At 41.7% G+C, this 23,610-nt stretch overlaps 2 protein-coding genes across 3 annotated transcripts in view; one reads left to right on the forward strand and one right to left on the reverse strand.

Moving 5' to 3' along the window:
• DNAJC2 (DnaJ heat shock protein family (Hsp40) member C2) overlaps positions 1-8,716 on the forward strand; it is a 35,034-nt gene extending 26,318 nt beyond the window's left edge. For both annotated transcript variants that reach the window (XM_044245860.1, XM_044245861.1), the window contains exons 11-17: positions 2,814-2,902; positions 2,976-3,045; positions 4,500-4,684; positions 5,996-6,096; positions 6,201-6,308; positions 8,203-8,357; positions 8,585-8,716. In XM_044245860.1, coding sequence (XP_044101795.1) covers positions 2,814-2,902; positions 2,976-3,045; positions 4,500-4,684; positions 5,996-6,096; positions 6,201-6,308; positions 8,203-8,357; positions 8,585-8,659 — 783 coding nt within the window. In that variant the 3' untranslated portion in view covers positions 8,660-8,716. The remainder of the gene's footprint in view (positions 1-2,813; positions 2,903-2,975; positions 3,046-4,499; positions 4,685-5,995; positions 6,097-6,200; positions 6,309-8,202; positions 8,358-8,584) is intronic.
• Positions 8,717-8,808: 92 nt separating this feature from the next.
• On the reverse strand, positions 8,809-23,223 carry PMPCB (peptidase, mitochondrial processing subunit beta). The gene is made up of 13 exons (XM_044245862.1): positions 23,089-23,223; positions 21,999-22,139; positions 20,975-21,061; positions 20,060-20,189; positions 16,153-16,351; positions 15,697-15,776; positions 13,064-13,176; positions 12,149-12,292; positions 11,172-11,332; positions 9,675-9,760; positions 9,514-9,602; positions 9,075-9,150; positions 8,809-8,984 (listed from the first exon to the last, which is right to left on the reverse strand). Exons 1-13 carry the CDS (start codon positions 23,188-23,190, stop codon positions 8,920-8,922), a joined length of 1,473 nt encoding a protein of 490 aa, XP_044101797.1. The 5' UTR covers positions 23,191-23,223; the 3' UTR covers positions 8,809-8,919.
• Between the last annotated feature and the right edge of the window lie 387 nt (positions 23,224-23,610).

Below are 23,610 nucleotides of genomic sequence, written 5' to 3' on the forward strand. Positions count from 1 at the left end.
CACACACACTATCTCTTCCCCTTCTCTCATTGCCATTCATTTCTTGAAAAACCAGATCATTTGTTCTGATACTGTCCCATAGTTTGATTCTGGCTGGTTGCTTCCTTAATGCTGTAAAATCAATATTTTTCTTAGAAGTTATTTTCGAAGTTGAATTTGGGTTCTTTTTAAGGATCTGAAAGGTTTCATTTTTATCAAAATGGGTATCATTTGGGGGAGTACTCGTAGTTTGCATTCAGATATTGTTCACTGAAAAATATTGACCAGAAAAATCCCAGAATTATTCAAATGTAGTTTTGTTCAAGAGCTGTTAACATTTACAGTTGGCAGAGTCTGGGACCAGTATTGTTCCTTACCAAATAGCACTGAATGAATAAATGAACTGCCAGGCTATAGGGAGAGATGGCCATGCAGTGTTGTATACTGTACTGTTGAGTTAAATCCAGCGAGTATGTAAATGCTTACTCTGTGTGGAAACATTCTCTTCCACGTCACTGTCCAGAGGCCCTATCAGACATTGGAGATATATTTTAATATATGCCATCCTGAACCTTCAGTTAATGTAATTGAAGTTAACCCACCTCATCAGCAGGCTTTGAAAGAGACTGAACCAAAATACAAGCCCGGGTAATCACTTCAGGCTTTTGGTCAGCAAAAAGAAATAAAATAGAAAAAATGAAGAATTTTCCTCAAATTTCACCCAGAAAATTGTTTTGAGAAGGATGCATTGTATCATAGTAGTGAGGCGCTCAGGCTGAGAGCAAGCCGCGTGGGTCTGAAGTCATTCTTTATTAGGCACTTAATGTCTGTGGACCCCCAGGAGGTTACTTCAACCACTTTGTCCCTCGGTTTCCTCACCTACACAGTAGCTGAAATAGGACCTGTTAATCGAATTGTGAAGTTTAAATGAGAGCATTCACATGTGCTGCTCTTGGCATGCAGTGAGGAATCTGCACAAACTTCAGTAGTTAAATTGAATCGTTCTCAGGGTGCCTGGGTGGTGCAGTGGGTTAAAGCCTCTGCCTTTGGCTCGGGTCATGATCCCGGGGTCCTGGGATTGAGCCCCGCATCAGGCTCTCTGCTCAGCAGGGAGCCTGCTTCCCCTTCTCTCTCTCTGCCTGCCTCTTTGCCTACCTGTGATCTCTGTCAAATAAGTAAAATCTTGAAAAAAAAAATTGAATCATTCTCTTAGAGTTGATGCATAAATGAGGTAAACGTTCTGGCATTAGGTAACTGTTTTATTGCTGCTTTCCAGGATGAGTTCACTTACTCATTTATCAGCTATCTGGTGAGCTCTTACTATGTCCCAGGCAGTTATGATTGATGTAGATATAATGATATGGTCCTTGCCTTCCAGAAATCTGGCTAACGGTGGCAAATTAAAAGTGAACACTTTGAGACAAGTACTAGGAAGAAAGTACAAAAAGGTAGTCAAGGAAGGCTTTCTGGATCTGGTAGGATTTGGCCAGTTGAAGAAGCGTATGCATGAGATCAGAGATGAGAGAGGTCAGGGAGCACAGAAGGGCGCAGAGGTCCAGGGAAACATGGTGTAACAAGCCAGAGGCAGCTGAAGAGGTGAGGAGCCACGTCCCGAAGGACGGTGTAGGTCTTGCTAGTTCCTGTCTTCCGCTGAGCTGGCTGGTTTCAGTCAGGATGCTGAGAGACCAGCAGAGGCAGAGACAGTTGAGGGTCTTTTGCCAAGATCCACAGGAGAGCGAGTGTTGTGCCTTTATCTGAGAGAGGGTGGGAATAGGAAAGGTGGAGGAAGTGAACCAGTATTGGGGAGGTAGCATAGGCTGCTGCCTGTGAGGCACTGTTTTGTATGTTGGAGGTGGGAGATTTACATGTATCCTGCTTTCCTGCATGGAGCGCTGGGTGCATGATGGTGTAATTCAATGAAATGGAGAACAAAGAAGGAAAAGGCTGAAAGGAAGTGATGAGTTCCATTTACTGCCATTTCCACCTGCTCCAGCCAACTTAAGTGTAGGGCATGTTGAGCACATTGAGATGCTCAGCTGGAATTTCTGAGTGGGCGGTTGGCGGCACAAGTCTGGAGTTCAAGAGTGGGACCACTAAAGTCTTCTATTTCTCAGTGCCACCAGGAACCATGTGAGTAGCTCACCCAGGAGAGAGGGGTTTAGGAGGGAGGAGGATGCAAACACCCTAGTTCAGGTACTGATGGAGGAAGAGGAGCTTGGAAGGGGGTGACCCAGACAGGTAAGAAGAAAGTCAGTAGTGCTTTTGGACACTAGGGAAGGTCAGCAGTAAAAGCAGCATTGGAACCTTAGTGAGAGCCAGACTGCATGAATTAAGGAAGCATTAAGGTCATTAATTAATGTCTCCATTAAGGAATGGGAGACATTGAGCACAATCTTTAGTTAATCACAGTTTTTCTAATACTTCTTGTTCCTTAACACATTATCTTGAATTTCACATTTAAGATTTCTAGCAAATTTTACAGTTCAGCACAAAGAAAGAATAGGCAGCCCAACAAAGAGAATTTTGAGTCGTCATACAGAATTTCTTGATTAAGTGGTTCTGTGGGGAATCATTCTGACTTATAACATCTAGCAGTCTTCCACACCATCACCTTTTTTCTGTTTTACTCCTCCATCCTCTTGGTAATGGTAATGGCAATGGCTTTTTTATTGCCCGCTGGCCAGGGAGAGCTTTGGGAGCATGGTTGTTAGTGGTCAGAAGGCTGTAAGTTCACCGCAGGAATCTCTTGAGAACTCAGATGTTTTGCACTTGCGTTATGGACATATTCTTTAGTATCAGTGGATAAAAGAAAATGTTTGTGTTTGTGCTTCTAGACCTGGAATCACTTCTCTGACAATGAGGCAGAGCGGGTTAAAATGATGGAAGAAGTGGAAAAACTTTGTGATCGGCTTGAACTAGCAAGGTATAACTATAGGAGTGCTCCTAAAGTCTTGTGTTGGGCTTCGGATGAAGTTTCATCCCCTTTTTTCCTTTAGCTTGCAGTGCTTGAATGAGACACTCACATCATCTACAAAGGAAGTAGGAAAGGCTGCTCTGGAAAAACAGGTAACAGAACACATCACTTCTACCTTTATGTGGCATTTAATTCTGCTTATAGTGTTGGCTTTCACCTCAGTATTTCCCCACCTAATATGTAAGTTATGAATAAGGGCAAAGAATCTCATTTCTCTCTGTGTCCCCCAATATGTTTTGCTGCTAGTAAGTGGTGATGTTTTTTTAAATTGGAGTCCGTCTGTAAAGTTGTTAGTTACCATGTATATAGTGTTTGAACTTGTGGTATCTGTAGCACATTTATAATAGTTTTTTCAAAATCACTGTTAGAAAAGATAATTGCTTTGGCTATTCCTTAGCATCTTTATAGGATAGTAACATTTGGAACCAGAAGAAACCCTATCTAGTGTACACCTTTTTACAGATGAGGAAACAGGCCCAGAAATTCAGTTCAGTGTAACAAGTGTTGGTACCTACAGTGTATAGCAATATATACCCTAGGTAGTTCGGAAAAATTCCTCATGCTATTGCTGCCTCAGAGGAGTTCAGGAAATTATGCTGAAAAGGCCTGAGGACCAAAAGATGGAGGGTCTAGAAGTCCCCAGTGCAGGATAGAGTGGCCAGGGAAAGCTCAGTGAAGGCTGTGAGCCAGCCTTGAAGGATGTACGGTGCTAAGCTGCAGGTCAGGGGAAAGCATGAACCCTAACACATACGTAGGAGAAGCTGGGGGGAAAAGTGGGAGATGAAAATGGTTAGGAAAAGTAGAGCCCAATGAAACAGGTTTTTAATACCATGATGACTATTTTCCATTACTGCAGATGTTTGAGTAGCAAAGGGTTAATGTACCTTCAATCTGGCATTTGTTGGCAGATGTACCAGATAAGTGTGACTAGTTGTAAGACTCTGACTGGAAGGACTTGGGCTGTGAGGGGTGATGGGAGGCACTGGAATCTCTGGCTCTGGGTGACTGGTTCCTAGGGGTGGGAGGGGGGAAATGGGTAGTCACAGATGAGTCCTAGAGAGCTGTTGACAGGAGCTACAAGGCCAAGTAAAGGTTTTTTTCTTCTTTGTGCATGTTTAAAGGTAGATTGGAATTAACACTGTGAGGGATGGAACTTCAAGATAAACACTGGCCACCTTCTATGCCTTTACCTTTTTTAGAGTGGATATGAGTTTAGAGAGAGCTTTGAAATGGCCCTTATGGGCGAACAACCCAGTGACCGTAGACTCGACAAGTCGTGTCAAAGGCAAATAGAAGCCACAGGACATGAATGCAAGGCAGGGGCGGCTGAGGGTGGTTCTTGGGGTCTCCGGTGGAGCTGTGCAGCCTGGAGGCCAGAGTGGGGCACAGCCAGAATGAAAACCTGATGGTCAGTGTCGGGGTTGGCCTGGGAGGCGTGTAGGGCATTGTCGGGAGGATACTGAGAAGTGAGAACCGCAGAGCCCCACCAGAAAGGGAGTGTAGCAAGATGTCTGAAGTCCCTGACTTACCCGTGATATTTGTGTAGATAGAAGAAATAAATGAACAAATTAGGAAAGAAAAAGAGGAAGCTGAGGCTCGAATGCGCCAAGCATCCAAGAATGCAGAGAAATCAACTGGTGGAAGTGGAAATGGCAGTAAAAATTGGTCAGAAGATGATCTGCAATTACTGATTAAAGCTGTGAACCTATTCCCTGCTGGAACAAACTCAAGGTACTGGTTTTAATGAAACTTTTTAAGATTTTATTAAAATCTTAATGTGGCTCAGTGGGTTAAGCCTCTGCCTTTGGCTCGGGTCATGATCTCAGGGTCCTGGGATGGAGCCCCGCATTGGGCTCTCTGCTCAGTGGGGAGCCTGCTTCTGCCCCTCTCTCTGCCTGCCTCTCTGCCTACTTGTGATCTCTGTCAAGTAAATAAGATCTTAAAAAAAAAAAGATTTTATTCATGAGAGAGCACAAGCAGAGGGAGAGGGAAAAGTAGGCTCGCTGCTCAGGGGGGAGCCTGACGGGCGTGGGGCTCAATCCCAGGACTGTGGGACCATGACTTGAGCCGAAAGCAGATGCTTAACCATCTAAGCCACCCAGGTGCCCCTAATGAAACTTCTCTTGAGCACATTCTAGAGCCTAAGGAAAATGCAGACAATACCCAAACAGCCTTGGTTACAGCAGAAACTTCCATGGTTATGCCCAAGTCTAAACTCACTCCTTCCACTGGATTCAGTGCCACACTAGAAAGTGAAAAGCAGAGTGCATTTTTAGTCTGCAGGATTTTGCAGTTTACACCAACACATATACAAGAGAATGCTTCACTAATTTCTCAGGAAATTAAAGACTATGACACCTAAACCTTGACTCTCAACGCTGGCTTACTCCATCCTGGCTTGTCCTGGGACTAGGTCAGGTTCCAGAGATTCTCTTAGTCTATTTTTTTTTAAAGATTTTATTTATTTATCTGACAGAGAAAAAGATCATAAGTAAGCAGAGAGGCAGGCACAGGGGGCGGGGGGTAGGGGAAGCAGGCTCCCAACTGAGCAGAGCGCCTGATGCGGGGCTCAATCCCAAGACCCCAAGACCACGATCCGAGCCTAAGGCAGAGGCCCAACCCATGGAACCAGCCAGGCACCCCAGAGTTTCTCTTAGTCTTAATCCTCCTTTCTTGATTCCCACCTCAAACGAGAACTGATTGCAAAGTCTGAATTTAGAACTCGGAAGATGCTTTCAAGATCCAGCTTCCCTCTTTCTATAGATGAGGAAACTAAGGCTCTTTGCAGAATTTCTCTTTTTGTGTGGTCTTATACTCTTGGTTTGTACACAGAAATCAGTAAGGTTTTTATAGACTTGAAACCAAGATTAGTTTAAACATATGAAAAGCAAAAAAAGCTCTAGTCCAGGTAATAGTAATGAGACCACCAATTTAGAGCTAATTCTGTAGATATTCTAGCTACTCCCTATGTATTACAAATGGAAGGATCATTCTAACTTTTATTTGGACATTTTATTCTCTAACTTATATTGCGGTCTCTAGATGGGAAGTTATCGCTAATTACATGAACATACACTCTTCTTCTGGAGTCAAGAGAACTGCCAAAGATGTTATTGGCAAAGCAAAGAGTCTTCAGAAACTTGGTGAGCAAATCAATTTCTTTGCTACCTTGAATACAAATTTTTAACATTCTGTGCAATTTAATAAAAGACTAAATGAGATGATCTGTAATATTTTCATTTTGCAGATCCTCATCAAAAAGATGATATAAACAAAAAGGCATTTGATAAATTTAAAAAAGAACATGGAGTGGTGCCTCAAGCAGACAATGCAACACCTTCAGAGCGATTTGAAGGTAATTAAATCGTTTTTTCTTTAGAAAATGCTAGCCATGTACTCCCACTGTGGTAGTCCAAACCTAGGGTCCATGTTCAGAATAACTGGAAAATAGAGCATTTCGCAGACCAGAAGGTAGAAAGGAAGCATTTTCTAGGACGTAGATTGACCTCACCTGAAACCACTGAGAACTGCAGCTGCTCCATTTCAGGTGCATTAGGGGAGGGGCTGGGTTCCTTTTGTTGACTTGATTTCACAAATCAGTAGTAAAGGATATTGGGCCAGTTGAAATTTGAATGAGTTCTACAGACTAGCTAATGGTATTTTATCAAGGTTAACTTCCTGAATTTGAAAAATGTAATTATGTCCTTGTTTTTAAGAAAAAATGAAGTTTAAAAGGAATAAAGGGCATCGTGTCTACAACTTACATGGTTCAGAATAAATTAGGGTGGTAAATGTATAGAGAAAAAGCAAGCGTGGTAAAAATGTTCAGATTTGGGCAATGTTGGGAGCATGTACAGGGATTCTTTATTTCAAAATAAAGCTTAGTTAAAACCTGTTAGGGTTGGTCTTCAGTGTTCTTCCCTGGACCAGTGTCTTTCAGACTGTAAACTGTGACCCATAGGCGGGTCATGAATAGAAAATATCAGAGACCATTACGCCTTTACTACATAAGTGGGTATCACTTGTAAAACTTTTGTCCATGTATAGTGTGCATTTAGGTTCAAACTTTTTTTCTGTGAATGGCTGACCAAAAAAGGTGAGAAAAGTTCTGTTTCCCTTGATACCTTGTGAGCCACCATCTGTTCTCCCTAAACTAATCTTGGGATATGCTTTCCAAATCACAGTTCCAAATACATGTTTCGGGATTAACTACTTCTGATAACCATCCCTGTCCCCAGAGTCCCACTTTTCCTGTATTCTTAACCTGGTTTATTATCCCAAAATTTCAATATCAAAGTATTAAAGAGGCTTACGCTATAAAGAGCCTAAAATCATACTGCAGTTGCAAAAATCAGGGGTGGGGTTTTTTGGGGGTGTTTTGTTTTTTTTGGTCTAGGCTGCCCAGCCAAATAGCAAAGGGAAGATCCAGGGCACTTCTGAAGGGGTTTATTTTCCTGTTTCCTATGCCCTCCATCTTTTTTCCAAGAGAGGAAATGAATTCAATCCATGGTGTTAAATGTGGTCTTGAGACCAGTGAAAGGAGATTCCAGGGCTTTCTGCAGTTTAAAAGCCGACTTAAGCTGTAATTTAGTATTTTTGTTTTCCCACAGAAAATACACATCACATTATTTACTTCCTCCTAAGAAGGACGACCTACATTTGTGTCTGATACGTATGTGAAAGGTCCTGTCAAGCACCAAGGGATTGGTTTAATAGAGGTTCTTATTAGCATTAGTTCCTGCAGGAATTTAGTGGATGGATGTGTCGAAAATGCCCCACTGCAACACAGAATCGAGTGCGCCTAGAGCGCTGAACCCTTGGGCATTTGGCTTAATTATGCTAGACTCTCGTCCAGTGTAAAAGAGAATGTTTTTCAGGGTCTTATCCACCTAAAAGTTTGGTTTTTTTTTCCAACCAACCAGTCTGGTGAGTATAGTAGATCTCAAGAGACCAGCAATATAAGGCAGATATTTCTGACTATGCTTTAAAAAAAAAAAAAAAAAACAAGAACAACAACAAAAGAAAACGAGCTATTTTGGGGGATGTGAGTTATCTTAAAAGCTTCTCCTCTCATTTAGTACTTCAGAGGTTTTCATGTGTGATGAAATACACGAAGTTGGTTCAGACTCCCCACAGATCTGAATGGCTGCTTACCAAGATACCTATGCACCAAAACTCACCTGGGAGAGTGCTGCAACATAATTTTCTATCAGGCTAAGATATTTCAAATAGAAATTTTTCTTAAACAGGTCCATGTACAGATTTCACCCCATGGACGACAGAAGAACAGAAGCTTTTGGAACAAGCTTTAAAAACATACCCAGTAAATACACCTGAAAGGTGGGAAAAAATAGCAGAAGCGGTGCCTGGCCGCACAAAGAAGGACTGCATGAAGCGATACAAGGTGATGGAGGTTCTAGAACTTAGAGTCCATCAGCATTTCAACTATATTGTAAAGAAATGACAAACCTTAGCAGCTTTCTAGCTCTGGCAGTTAGTGCAAATCACCTTGGCACTGGTGTCTTAATGACAGATTTCCCCAGCCTGGTTTACGTCTTCGCACCAGAGCCAGGCTGAGGGGGGGCTGCCAGTGCTGGGGGCGTCTTCACTAACCCCTCTCTCCCTTCCTAGGAACTCGTCGAGATGGTAAAAGCAAAGAAAGCTGCTCAAGAACAAGTGCTGAATGCAAGTAGAGCCAAGAAATGACTTCTGACAATCTTTGTTGTGTGTGCATTTTTATAATAAAACAAACTATTGTACAAATTTCCATTCTTAAAATTGCAGTGCTAATTTCAGAGCGGGCTGATCTGCCGTGGTCTTACCCTCACAAAGTCGGACGCAGTGATTCATTCGAATTTCCAGGTACATACGTTTTTATTTTTTTCTTTAGGGACTGGTAGCTTAAAACTTGCAGATCTGTTAGCATTATAAATACAAATGCTCAAAATATTCTGAGTAGGAGCATTTTAATCACGAAGCCAACACATGTTCCTGTGAATCTGGTTAAACTCTGGCAGCCGTTCAATGGGACCTAAGGAAGAAAAGAAGATAGGAAGGTAAAACTCAGTAAAAGACAAGTACTTGGGCACGCTGTGCGTGAGAGAAAAGGAGCCAGGCTTACCGACGGCAGCAAGAGCTGGACTCTTAGCATGAATGTATTTGGTGCACACTTCTTGAATTGTCTCAGCATTTACAGCCTGAAATAGAGAAGATACCAGCATTCAGAGCTCTGTGTCGTTACGACAGAGTCTATACTTAAAAGGTCTTTAGAATTTAAACAGGGATCTGTGATACGTATTTTCAGCTTTCTTTTTAAGATTTTATTTATTTGACAGACAGAGATCACAAGTAGGCAGAGAGGCAGGCAGAGAGAGGGGGGAAGCAGGCTCCCTGCTGAGCAGAGAGCCTGATGCAGGGCTTGATCCCAGAACCCTGGGATCACGACCTGAGCCGAAGGCAGAGGCTTTAACCCACTGAGCCACCCAGGCACCCCTACATATTTTCAGCTTTTTAACAGGGAACTTTTGTACAAGCGCCTATAGTGTCAAAAGACTACTTACATCAATTCTTGCTTCAAGCTCAGGGATGGGAATTCTCCTGTTGTAACATAACATCTGCCTACCAATATCTTCACAGATTGGGGTAGAACCTGTTTAAAAAGGAAAAACTACTGGAATACAGTTCTACCCTATGAGAGTAGAATTTGGGTCTTTATTCTTACCATCAAGCTGCAACAACATGTTTGTTTTCAGGAGATTCTTGGCTCGTGCAACTTCACTTTCAGTTACACTTGTACAGAGTCGCATCCTAAAACCAGTGGGAAAAATCAAAATGTCAAGTAGTTGAAAAGATTATGTGCTTTTTGAGTGAATGACTTAAGATATGATACTATATATTCTATGTACTGCACCACAACATACAAGGATTAGGACTCCAGCTTAATGGAAAGTTGAAATTTTAATGATCCTAGTAGCTACACAAAAGCTGAAAAGTCACTGACTCTTTATTCTCCTGGTATCGTTAATTTCTCAAAAATAGTATGATTACAGATAAAGGTTCACTCCAACACGAAAGCAGGCTGACTGCATCTTGAGAAATACTTCGCCAATCCCTGTGTTAGGATTGAATATGCTAGTGGACTGGTCTGGAGGCCACTGATTTCTCAAAAGAATCCAGTGGAATCTAACCTAAGCCTACTAATCGACACGGCCCAGCTGATGAGACTGAGAGAACTATAAGCCATTTAAGAATGGAGGAGGGCGCCTCTGCCTTCGGCTCAGGTCATGATCCCAGGGTCCTGGGATCGAGCCCCACGTCGGGCTCTCTGCTCAGCAGGGAGCCTGCTTCCTCCCCCCCCCCCCACCCTCTCTACTTGTGATCTCTGTCAAATAAATAAATAAAATCTTTAAAAAAAAAAAAAAAAAAGAATGGAGGAGGGCACCTGGGTGGCTCAGTGGGTTAAGCCTCTCTTCAGCTCAGCTCATGATCTCAGGGTCCTGGGATTGAGCCTCAAGCCCCGCATCGGGCTCTCTGCTCAGCAGGGATCCTGCTTCCCCCTCTCTCTCTGCCTGCCTCTCTGCCCACTTGTGATCTGTCAAATAAGTAAAATCTTAAAAAGAAATAAAGAATGGTGGAGGAGAGGAAGCAGAGTTACGGATGTTTTTCCAACAGTGTGGGCCTTTCTGCCTCTGTCTCAAGGCACCAGTTCTGAGTAAAACAATCCAGTTTTCTTTTAGCAACAGCAACTTCACATTCATTGCTGTAACACTTTTCCAAGCCAGATAACCTGTAGAGATATCTTCCAAACAAACTTTTAGGATTGTCTTTCCGAAGTAATCTGCTGCTTAAGAGATTTAAGGGCACTGGGTGGCTCAGTTGGTTGGGCAACTGCCTTTGGCTCGGGTCATGATCCTGGAGTCCCAGGATCGAGTCCTGCACTGGGCTCCCAGCTCCCTGGGGAGTCTGCTTCTCCCCTCTCCTGTTCTCTCTCTCTCTCTCAAATAAAATCTTTAAAAAAAGAAAAAGTTTCACATTAGACTTTAAAAACATGGAAACAAAAAATATATATAAAAAAATAAAAATAAAAACATGGGAACAACTGCTACTCTTCAGTCTTGTTCTCTTGATTAAATGCTAACATCACTATCAAAACCAATCACCAACGATGTGAGGAGGAAACTAGTTTTAAAATGGGAATTATAAGCAAGACTTTTCTCACCATTCTTTTTGAACAACATGTAGCATGTCGGCAATGGTGGCCGGTTCACAAACCATATAGATTCCCCACAATCCCGTATCCGTGTAGGAAGTGTTGAAGGACTGGAAGCTGTGACAGAGGCTGCCATGGCAGGTGAGCTGGGCCAGCTTGCTGGAAAGATTCTGTAAGGGAAAACACTGTCCAAGAGAACTGGAGGCATACGTGCCTAATCTACCAGAAAGAAACATGAGTTCTGTAGCAAATGGTGAATGCCACAATGGGCAGAGTTTCAATCTAGCAACATCTCAAGAAGTTAAAATTCAGGGGACTGAGAACCATACTTCTCACCAGCCCAGTGTAGCCCCAGAGAAATGCATGATGTAAAAGCAGTGAAACTTGTGCTAACACAGCTGCAGCACTTCCGCTAGAGTAATTCACTCCTGTCATCGGTCCCATCTATAGGGCTCTTGGCTGTGTGTGCTTAAAGATTTGAAATTCCACTGTGTGTGAAGCCGAAGATAGTTAAAGTGTATTTTGTTGAAATCTTTCAGTATAAACATACTTTGTATTTTGAATTTCAGACAGAAAAGTTACAAAAATAGTACTAGGAATTCCCTTTATCCAAATTCCCTAAGACCTCTTACTTTCCATGCTGCTTTCATCATTCTCTTTAAAAAAAACTTTTTCAGCTGTTTGAGAGTACACTGAAAGATCTGATGCATTTTACCCATAAATGCTGTGTGTACACTTCTGAAAAACAAGGAAATTAACCTCTGTACAATCATTAAAACTAGATTAACATAGATACGGTACTATTAGTGAATTCTAACCTTACTCAAATTTTGCTACTTATCCAACTTAAAAACCAGGGCACCCACATAAAAAATTTTTTTCTGGCCCAGGATGCAGTCCAGGATCAGTGTGTATTTTAAGTCCATTCACAGTACAGAGTTTCACCTTGTCATTTATTATGGAAAACTGTTTTTTAAATCACTTACCATTCCTCCTCCAAAAGAGCGATCCCAGTTGCCAATCAGTGTGTTTGCAACCATCAGACAGATCGTATCTGGATGTGCCCACCCAACGGCCTCAACAGCTACTGCAATATGCGCCAAAGGCATCTTGTCATCCCTCACTCGTATCTAGTTAAGACAAAACACAACTCTGGTTAAGACCACCATCATGTAATGGGCTTAACAAGAAAGAAGGTTTAATCATGCCACATTACAATGAACAGTCTAATGTGGAAAAATCTCTTGAGTTCTGCAAAGAAAACTTCACCAGAAGATCTTTTGAAATAACTTGAAATACTTAAGACATAGCCATTAGATGATTACCTGGTCAAAAAGAATTGGATTTTTTCACTGGCAGATATCAGTAGTATTCTGATACTGACATAACAAGCTTATTCTTATGCCATGGATGCTACACGGTTCCATGCAGCTGACAGCCCTCTCCAGGTACTCCTCTGAGCGTCCTCCCTAATGCGGCAAAGGAGGCCGCTGATGAGCTGAAGGCTACAGCTGGCAGCCAGCTGTCTGCAAGTTCTCTTTTAACAGCTACTCCCAGAAATGTACTATGAGTAGAACTTAACGTAACGTGAAAGTCAAAATTTGGGGCATTTGGAAAATACACTTCATACCTCAAAATATATAAATGGGCATAGTGTTAAGGAAAAAGCACAAAAAGAGCAAATTATGACATTCCCCTCAAAACACTGCTTCCTTAGGAAAGAGAGAAATGATTAAGTAATACGGAATAGAAGTCCATGCTCTTCCCTTTTTCTTTCCATTTAAGCCTCTCGTTTCTTCCATTTTACTCCTGTTTGAAAGAAGCGCATTTTGCACACTCATTCATAAACACAACACAAGAAGCCCTAAGGGCTAAGTACTAGCTAAGGAGGCTTGCCCTACCTCACTTCCTGTGAATTTGCAGGGAGGCAGAGCTGGTATTTCTCCTTTGTGTGTGGACAAAGAGTCACCAAAATGAAACTTTGCTAACTCAAGCAGTTCATCATGGGAAACTCCTAAATTGAAGGAAAATATTTCATATATCTAGTAGCAGCACAATCTAAGGCAGACTTTGTTTTACAGTAAAGCTCCAGGTGGAATGCGGTAAAAGCAATTACAGAGTAAGCCCACGCCACACGCTTTCTCCCTGCTGGTACAAGGCTTGGCGCTGCATAGCTCTCAGTCTGTAGAACAATTAACAGTTTTCAGCAACAAATTCACAGCTAAGGATAATAAGACAGCTTGAAAATACCACATTCTGTACAGAACCATGTTATAATTACTAAAAGTCCTAGAATGCAAATTAGCAAAATCACTTTTCAGTACATTGTAAGTAGAAAAGAATGTAAATGTAATACGAGCTTTGTTGTCTGAGCTCTGCTATCAGAATTCAGAAACAAAATAATGTCATCTAAACATAGCTAACCAAACATTCACTGTTGGCCATCTAAAACCTAAGAATTGACTGTTGGAACTCATGACCCAAACAGATTCAGTGAAGGATAAACACAAATTCAGAAAACAAATTTAGACATGTGGCAAGTGCTTTAAAAAATATCACCATGGGGGCGCCTGGGTGGCTCAGTGGGTTGAGCCGCTGCCTTCGGCTCAGGTCATGATCCCAGGGTCCTGGGATCGAGTTCCGCATCGGGCTCTCCGCTGAGCGGAAAGCCTGCTTTCCTCTTCCTCTCTCTCTCTCTCTCTCTCTCTGCCTGCCTCTCTGCCTACTTGTGATCTCTGTCAAAGAAATAAATAAAATCTTTAAAAAAAAAAAAAAAATCACCATGAAGGTTCTTTAATATGAAACCTTTCTTTAGAATGTAAAAGCACAACTTACACCCGTATTTCCCAAACAAATATATGGCATAACGTAAGACCAGGCCCGAGTGCCTGTTTTCAGAAGCACTGTGTAGGACAGCTGCCTTGGCTATCAATCCAGAGGGTGATGGAACAACAGGAAGGGCCTGATGTTCCAAGAATGACAAGCAGAGTGATAAATCATGGACATGCATACAGTTCTCAGCACCGAACACCACCAACTCCCACTGTTCTGACTTCACCTATGGCCCTCCTGACTGGACACTGCAGATACTTGGCTCCTACTCCCAAACCTCTGCATATCCTTATCCAAAAGGCCAGGAGCCAGTAATTTTTTTTTTTAACGAAGCTAGGTTTGGGATTTGGTCTTTTTCATTGAATAAGAAGCCATTGCTTATAAGGCTCATCATCACTTAATGTATCAAAAAGACAAAATGCTAATTAATATAGGACAGGCCACTAATTATAAGATATCCCAACTTCAGCAATATCAAAATGAACCTATAGGAACTACGATAAAACCCATGGTGTCCATATGCCACCAACAGCAGAGACATCCCACACAGCATGGTGGTTGAGGCCTCTTCTCACTAGGTCTTCCTGTTTCCCAGGCAGTTTCAAATGTGACTCCCCAGTCAGCACCAGCCATTTTAGAAACAATGTTGCTCAAGAGAATTTCAGCGCACTGCCTGCTGTGCAAAGGTAACATGATTTAGTGTCAAGGGCCAATGACTAACCTGTTAGACTTAACCCCTATGTTCATTTTCTCCATTATTCCCACATAATTACTCAGAATTCTATTCGGAGCAACTAGAATTTTAATTTACTGTCATTTCTGAAGAGAGAAAAATTAAGTCTATACAAAAGAATACCATCTATCTCTGCTTTACCTTAAAAGAACAAAGAAACCTGGAAACCAAAAGTGTACTGTTTGCCTAAATTCAGACTGCCAGGAAATCTAGCAAAATCTACTGGGAATTTTCTTTCATTCACTGGCTTCAAACGTGTCCCCAAGGAAGCCTTGTCCTGATGCCTCCTGCATGTTTAGATTCCCATTAAACACTCTCCATGGTTCCCTATATACTTCCCCTTCTCAGTACTTAGCTCTACTGAATGAATAAACAAGAATGAACCAACATAACATACTCATTTCATGCCTGGCCAAAAGTGAAGTTGGTTCTCAAAAAATAATTTAAAATCAAGAGATTCCCAGGGGCGGCTGGGTGGCTCAGTGGGTTGGGCCTCTGCCTTTGACTTGTGTCATGGTCTCAGGGTGCTAGAATCAAGCCCTAGGTTGGGCTCTCTGCTCAGCAGGGAGGCAGGATGCCTCCCTCCCCCTCTCTCTGCCTACTCGTGATCTCTGTCAAGTAATAAATAAAATCTTAAAAAAAAAAAATTCCCGAAGTATAGTACACCGTCTCCCAAATGTCATCATTACCCAGTCATTTAACCCCTTTCCTTGCAAAGTAAATCCCAATCTGTGTATACACTTACGTAAGTTTTTCTATTAAAAAAAAAAAAAAAACTACTGAAGAAAAGACAGAGGAAAAGTCTACTTCCAGTGCTGTACATTCCCCTTAAACAGCGTATGAAACAATTTGCTCAGTAAATCAGTAAATAATAAATTCCAGGACATGTCCCAGCAGGACCAAACTAATAAGCACAACACTCTATGACTGCCTGTGTTTAAACAGATACAGAGATGGAAATCCACAAACCTCCAGCAGCAGCAAGTACTATTCTTGGCCCCTTATAATGTGTGGTTATATAATCCACCAAGTCCTTCCGATTTATAGATCTGTAAATGGAGTGAGAAAAGCAATATAAAAGGAAATTAAAAAGCACAGATCTTCATATAATATACCTGACATTAAATTGGGCCTTAAAGGCTCTAAGTGTAGTTAGAAATGGAATACAGGCAACTAGTATCAAAACAATTCCAACTTTTTTGTATCAAGAAAAAAGCTGACACTGTTACTTGTTATGTCAGTAGTAGGCATGGGCCCAGGCACCTGGGAATTAGGTAGGGCTAAAATATAGCCAACCACAACTTTATGTGAATTACTAGGGAGGAAAAAAATTAAATTTTGAAACACACTTTTTGAATGTTTCTGAATGTTAATTTTCAAAACTCAAATTCCCCCCAACAAAAAAATCTTGAGAATTATACCTACTTGATATTTTCAGTTGGTCCCAAAATTGTCCGTCCAAGTGCTGTATTTTGATAAGCTGTGGCATGAAGATAATCAAAAACAACTTCCTGTAAATTGGTTTCAACTTCCTGCATCTCTCTAAGGATTACGCCACGCTCACGTTCAATCTCTGCTTCTCCCAATGTGCTGTTTTGTATTATATCAGCAAGAATTTCTACAGCTAATTGAAAATAAAACAAGAAGAAACACTAAGAATCTTAATATTCAAGATTAAGATTACACTAGCATCAGAAACCATGACACGGCACCATTCAAATTTGACTAAATGATTAGGGAGAAACAAACTTTTCTATACATTCAATATACCTAAAAGGACAATATTAAAATTAAAAATTTAAAATATAAACCTCTGTGGTACCAAAGAACTTGAGGAAAATTCCTACATTTGTCAAAGATCCCCACAATATTTGTAATGACTCTACAACTTCAGACACGCCATAGAATCTGTACCTGAGTGTATATTGTTCTGTATGAAAATTACAAAGCAGAAAATCTGCATTAGAACATCTAGGTACCTACACAGGATTCATCGCACCCAAGTATTTGCTACCCTGGTTCCCACAGCAGTGAGGCTGCTACATAAAAAAGGCAAGAAACAGCATAACCTAAAATATGCCCCCAAAGAACCACTCACAGAATTAGTGTCTTCTCAAATATCCTTCCCCACTTAACTTAATCCCAGTGTCTGTTTCCATGCATTTGATCCATGTGAGCTATAGTCTCACCATTAGCAAAATCACTGATAAATCATGATCTAACAGAGGCTAACATGAAGAAAAGGCTAGGTATCCCGAAAGGTTAAAAGTGACCCTCCGGAAAAACTGATGAAGCCCTCAAATATTTATCTAAGAATGACCCTAATTTGCAAAAGCCAAAAGTGAACACAAGGACATCCTACTATGCGGTTACTCAATTTTATCAGAAAAATTACTTCTCCCAAAAGGAAAAACCTAATCTACTCTTCAAGAATTAGTACAACAGTTGCAATCACAATCTAAATTTTAATAAATACGAAACATTTATAATCTTTAGTTTCATTTTTTTTTTCCCTTCCCCTCTACTGCAAACTTTTGTTCCTCATTTTACCTTCACTCTAAGGGTCCTTGTCTCGGCAGCAATTATGTTACATTCCAACTATAATTAGTTACCTCTTGTCTGCCCAACATGACAAAAGAGACTGCTAGGTCCAAGCAAGCAGTAATCATTACCAAAGAGAAAAAATTATCTGTAAGACCAAGTAAAAACCATCTCAATCATGACAGTCCAGAGGTCATGATGGTGACTGGTGATGAACAGTCCACACACAGGAGGACAAGGAATCCTGTGTGAAGGCTCTCCTTACATGGGACTGGTAGTCTAGACTGCGATTTGCTCAAGTCTGAGATCATATTTCCTGGAGTTTGTTTTAGTCAGAATCTTTTTAATGTATATTTAATATTCTGTGTGTTAGTACAATAGTACCTGTATTTAATTTGTAAATATACCTATACTGAAGTCTCATCATGTCACTTACCAATAAGGCTGGGTGATCATAAACATTGGAGACTGCTAGTCTGACATCACGTTATTACTTCACATACCAGGCTAGGCTTCACGCAACTGAGGGGACAAAAACCTCAAGCAAACCCCCCGAAAGAGAGCTGCTTGCAAGAGACTTTCAAGAGCACTTCCAAGAGCTGCTTCCAAGAGCACAAGAGCTGATTCCTCAAGGAGCTTCCAGGATTTGCCACTGCCACTGGCAGAGGCTCTGTCCTTCCCAACCAAAAGCCAGGAGGAAAAAAATGGTCTTCTACTTTGTCTTATCCTTTCTCTAATCATTTTTTGTGTGTATGGTTTTGGGTTTTTTGCTTTCCCTGCGGTTTCCTGTGTAAACAAAGGAGAGGGATGAGCTAACCAATCCTTTAAAGTAGCCTGGCATACCCTCTGTTCTTAGTCCCTAACTAGTCCTGGGGTAAAACAGTTCAAGTAAATTATTAAGAACCTTACCACTGTTTTTTGCAATTCAAACCAACACACCCTTTTGTCATTTTCACTGGTTGTAATGCAAGTTAGATACCGTGTTATAAAATTTTTATTTACTTGCAGGTGGCAGGCTGTTGTTGTATAGAACAGGGAATTTAAAAAAAAAAAAAAAATGCTCCTAGGGGCACCTGGGTAGCTCAGTGGGTTAAACCCCGGCTTTCAGCTCAGGTCAAGGTCTCAGGGTCCTGGGATCGAGCCCCACATCAGGCTCTCAACTCGGTGGGAAGCCTGCTTCTCTCTCTCTCTCTCTCTGCCTACTTGTGATCTCTCCCTCTGTCAAATAAATAAAAATAAAAACTTAAAAAAAAAAAATGCTCCTAATAACCAGAGCAATTACACAAGAAAATGAAATAAAAAGTATCCGAATTTGAAACAAGCAAAACCATCACTATTTGCAGGTAACACATTATACACAGAAAACCCTAAAGACTCCATCAAAAAAACTTCAGAATAAATCAAGTAAAGTTGCAGGACACAAAATCAAAGTACAAAAATCTGTTGCCTTTCTACACACTAATAATGAACTAGCAGAAACTAAGAAAACAATCTCATTTACAACTGCATCAAAAAGAATACCTAGGATTAAACTTACAAAGGAGGTAAAAAGACAAACTCTGAAAACTACAAGACATTAGGGAAAGAAACTGAAGATGACAAAAGTTAAGGAAAGCTCTTCCATCCTCATGGATTAGAAGAATATTAAAATGTTCATTACTACCCAAAGCCATCTACAGATTCAATGCAATCCCTATCAAAATTCCAATGGTATTTTTCACAGAATTAGAACAAAGAATCCTAAAATTTGTATGAAACAACAAAAAATCCCAAATAGCCAAAGCAATCTTGAGAAAGAACAGAGCTGGAGTCATCACGCTCCCTCATTTTGGATTATATCACAAAGCTACAGTAATCAAAACAGTATGGTATTGGCATAAAAAGATAAACCTAGATGACTATAACAGAACAGAGAACCCAGAAATAAACCCACCCATGAACAGTCAATGAATTTACAAGGGAACCAAGAATATGCAACGGGAAAGGGTAGTCTCTGCAATAAATGCTGCTGGGAAGTATGGGCAGCCACACGCAAAAGAATGACACTACCGTGCTCGCTTCGGCAGCACATATACTAAAAAAAAAAAGAATGACACTACCACCATCTTGGGGCACCTGGGTGGCTCAGTTGGTTAAGCGATCCTGGGCTCAAGGCAGCTCCAGCTTGCTGCTCAGTGGGGAGCCTCCTTCTCCCTCTCCCTCTGCCTGCCACTCCCCCTGCTTGTACGCTCGCTGTCAAATAAATTTTTTAAATCCTTTAAAAAGAAAAGAAACTACCACTATCTTACACAATATACCAAAGTCAACTAAAAATGGGTTAAGGACTTGAAAGTTAAGATCTGAAACAATGAAACTCCTAGAAAAAAACATAGGCAGTAAAGTACCTTGACACGGGTCTTAGTAATGATTTTAACTGACACTAAAAGCAACAAAATAAAAAATAAACAAGTGGGACAACATCACACTAAAAAGCTCCTGCACGGCAAAGGAAATCATCAACAGACTGTAAAGGCATTAAAAATGTTTCACTACATACATATGGGTCTGGAGAGTGGATTTTTGAATCAAGTGTTAGGGCCTGGTTTGTACAAGTCTTGCAGCTTCCAACTATTTGATACCATTTGTCATATTCACAGAAAAAAAATAAAAATAGGTGTCCTCTCACCCAGAGTTTGATTCATTTTTCACATTTCTGAGGATTACACTTCCACAACAAACACAGTAAAAACAGTACTAGATTATTTTTTAACTTGTGAAAACTACCTATCTGCACTATACATAATAATAGTACCTCTTGGCAGATCTTTAGAGAATGCTTTGGCATAATACACAGTCTGCTCTCTGGAGGTATAAGCATTGAGATGAGCACCCATGTTTTCAATCTCAAGTTCTAGATCTAATTGGGATCTCTTTTTGGTGCCCTGAAACAAAAAAGAAAAAAAATTATGATGCCTTCCTTTACCTCTCATTCTTCTAAACACTTCAGGCAATGAATATGAGCATATAAGCAACATCAGTTTCATGCAAGGACCAAATCTGATTTCTAAAGTGCATCGGGCCTCAAAAACACTGGTATACTTCGATGACACTTATATCCCAAAAAAAATCCTTGTTTCAACTCTACAAAGCAACTTTCAGTAATTATTTCAGAAAAAAAGATTAAAAGATTAAATAAATAAACTATACTACTGGGGTCACTTGGGTGGCTCAGTCGGTTGACTGTCCAACTTGATTTCGCCTCAGGTCATGATCTCCGGGTCCTGAGACCAAGCCCTGTGTAGGGCTCTGCACTCAGTGGGGAGTCTGATGGAGATTCTCTCTCCCTCCCCCTCCCACATGTGCATGCACACATGCACGTTCTCTCTCAAATAAATAAATCTTTAGGGGCGCCTGGGTGGCTCGGTGGGTTAAAGCCTCTGCCTTTGGCTCAGGTCATGATCCCGGGGTCCTGGGATCGAGCCCCGAATCGGGCTCTCTCCTCGGCGGGGAGCCTGCCTCCCCTCCTCTCTCTGTCTCTGCCTACTTGTGATCTCTGTCTATAAAATAAATAAAATCTTTAAAAAAATTTTAAATAAATCTTTAAAAAAAAAAATATATATATATATATATATACACCTACTATTTTAGTAGTTCTCCTTGCCCTAGAAAGAATTTATGCTTAATGCATCTTAAAGAAAATGTATTTTTATAAAGTCTTACAACTTGCCTTGAAAGCCATATGCTCCAAAAAGTGAGCTGTGCCATTATTCTTCTCATTTTCATAGCGACTTCCAGCATCAATCCAGAGCCCAACCTTAATGTAATCAAAGAAAAAGTAAAGAAAACATCATTTTCTTTATTTTGGGGGAATGGAACTGGAGAGAGGGAGCAATTTCCTTCCTTTTTTCCCCCACAAAGGCTTTCCAATCCTAACACTAGTTTTCTTGACTTCAGTGAACTGACAACACATTCCTATGAACTATGTAATTTAAAAATTTTGGTCATTGAGCTACTGCTGGGTGCTAAAGCATCTACTTGCCAGTTTCACAGAGGACCCAGATTTTTAGCCCAACTTGCTGGTATAGCCAATTAACAACTACTGTATAAAGAACATTAGAGATTGCCAGAAAATCTAGGTTCAAATCCGGGCTCTGTCATGTATTAGCAGTGTGACCTTGGACAAAACCATTTACCTTTTCTGAACTTGCCTCTCAATTGGGTGTGATGGTGTATACTACAAAGAATTATTTTCAAGATCAAGTAAGACAACGTATGTAAGAACAGCACGGAGTAGCCTAAGAGAATGTACTTCCTTCACTATCATCAACACTACTAACAACACAATAATGGGCTATCAGAACCAGATGCAGACCCTTAAACAAGGCACACATGCACTTGCTATGAAAGTATCACTAGAAGAAAGATTCGCAAATGAGAGTCATCTGTCAAGGTAAAGTAAGTGCCACCGTTTTTCAACCACCATCACCCAATAAAAAGCTGAGATTAAAATCAACAATCGGGGCACCTGGGTGGCTCAGTTGGTTAAGCGATCGCCTTAGGTTTAGGTCATGATCCTGGAGTCCGTGCCCAGCAGGGAATCTGCTTCTCCCTCTGACCTTCCCTCCTCATGTTCTCTATCTCTCATTCTCTCTCTCTCTCTCAAATCTTTAAAAAAAATAATTCAATAAAATCAACAATCGGCTCTCTCCTAATGAGAGGTCACCTAAACAATGGTTGCTGGAATTACTTACTGTGCATGTTGAAATGCCAGAGTCTTCAGAGGCCACCCTGAGTCCGTTGTCCAAACGCGATACTCTGGTTTCAGGAACATTCAGAACCACCTGCGTAGCAACCTGTGTACTTCGCAATCTGTTCCCTCCAAAATATAATGACTGGTTGGGGGTGAAGCGGTGGGAGAGAGGAAGCAAAACACATCACTATTCTAATGTTAAATGTTGGTTATACAGAGGCTCTATCCCTGTCTCTTTCCTCCTTAATTTTTGTTCCACTTGGAACCCAGCCCTTAGCCTGGCTTAGGAACCTGGCTCAACCAGTCCGAAAGCCAGCAGCATGCCTACAAACATGCCCTTCCCTTAAGGAAAGCAAACAGTTTTTATAATTATTCAGAGAGAAACTGCTTTTGTTTCAGTACCTCTCCTAGACAAGTTTAATATTATAGAGGAAACGGGGGGAGGGGGGTAAGAAAAGGAGAGAAAAATGTAAAATACCTATACACAACACAAAAATGAGATTTAGGTTCTCTGTTCAAGGCAAAAGAAGAAAGTTTTAGAAACGGTATAAAGTGAAGACAGGAAGGGCAGATGCTCAAGATAACACTCTGGCTGGTTTGTTTGCTGACTACGGACTACTCGCCTGCTGTGGTTTTTCTTTTCCTTTAGACACATGTGAAAGTCTCACATACCCTGGAGAAAGCTAGAGGTTCTCGTGAGAAAAACATACATCCTGACAAAACTTTCTTTTGGCTACCCCGGGCCTCGCAGAAAGCACAGCTGGGGAGGAAGCTCAGTCCTCGGCAAAAAGAGAACTCTGGGGGGTAGGGCCGGTAACCAGTGTCATCCCATACTTTTCTAGCAGGTCACGCGCGGTGGGTGACCAAGGTCAGCTCATCCCCAGCGGAAGCGAGCACCCCAATCTCAGGCCTCGGGTGCCAACCCGCCGTGGGGGTGCGGGGCACCGACCTCACCGCTGGGCGGGCGCGCATGACTCAGGGCTGCCGCGCGGGGTCCGGAGGGAAGGGCCCGGCCCGGTTCCGGGCGGCACCCAAGTGGAGAGGAGTGGAGAGGAGTGGAGAGAAGTGGAGAGAGGTGGAGAGAAGCTCACCCTCCCGGCAGCACCTCCAACCAGAAGTCTCTCCGCGAAACCCCAAAGCCGCCGCCGCCGCACAGCGGGGAACATCACCCCTCGGACTGCCGTCGCCGCCATCTCTGCTCCAGACTGGGTGGAGGATGTGCTTCCGGGTCACGACCCGAGGTCCCAGAGGAGAAGGCGGGCTCCACCTGGTGGCCATAATAGAAATGACACCCTGCAGCTGTCCTGAAAGGAAGGAAGGAAGCTGGGCTTGGTGCTGAACAAACGGCCCCACATAATAGCAATTAGAAAGGGAGTCTGTAGGAGGTCATGTATTATCAGTTACTTAGATCACCTGTGGCGTGTGAAGTTCAGATGTGGAGGAGTTAAAGGTAACCTGGTGCAGCTTATTGTGCCGTTAGTGGCTGGAATTGATCGGACAAAGTGGAGTACAATCCAAAACTCACCGTCCTTAAGGAAGCATCTGTTGGGAGAGACAAGCGTGGTGAGATGAGGGAAGGAAGTGTCACTGTTCACCCGTATTCACTCTTCAAC

Source organism: Neovison vison, chromosome 4, assembly GCF_020171115.1.
Source record: "Neovison vison isolate M4711 chromosome 4, ASM_NN_V1, whole genome shotgun sequence".
Lineage (NCBI taxonomy): Eukaryota > Metazoa > Chordata > Mammalia > Carnivora > Mustelidae > Neogale > Neogale vison.

What these genes read in the sequence shown, in the direction of transcription:
- PMPCB (XM_044245862.1), bottom strand. Translation starts at nt 23,190, where the DNA reads ATGGCGGCGACGGCAGTCCGAGGGGTGATGTTCCCCGCTGTGCGGCGG. An exon ending in CTCTAAAGATCTGCCAAGAG is followed by an intron (nt 16,352 to 20,059) that starts GTACTATTATTA and finishes ATTTTCAATTAG; the next exon opens with CTGTAGAAATTCTTGCTGAT. An exon ending in CATGTTGTTCAAAAAGAATG is followed by an intron (nt 9,761 to 11,171) that starts GTGAGAAAAGTC and finishes CACTGGTTTTAG; the next exon opens with GATGCGACTCTGTACAAGTG.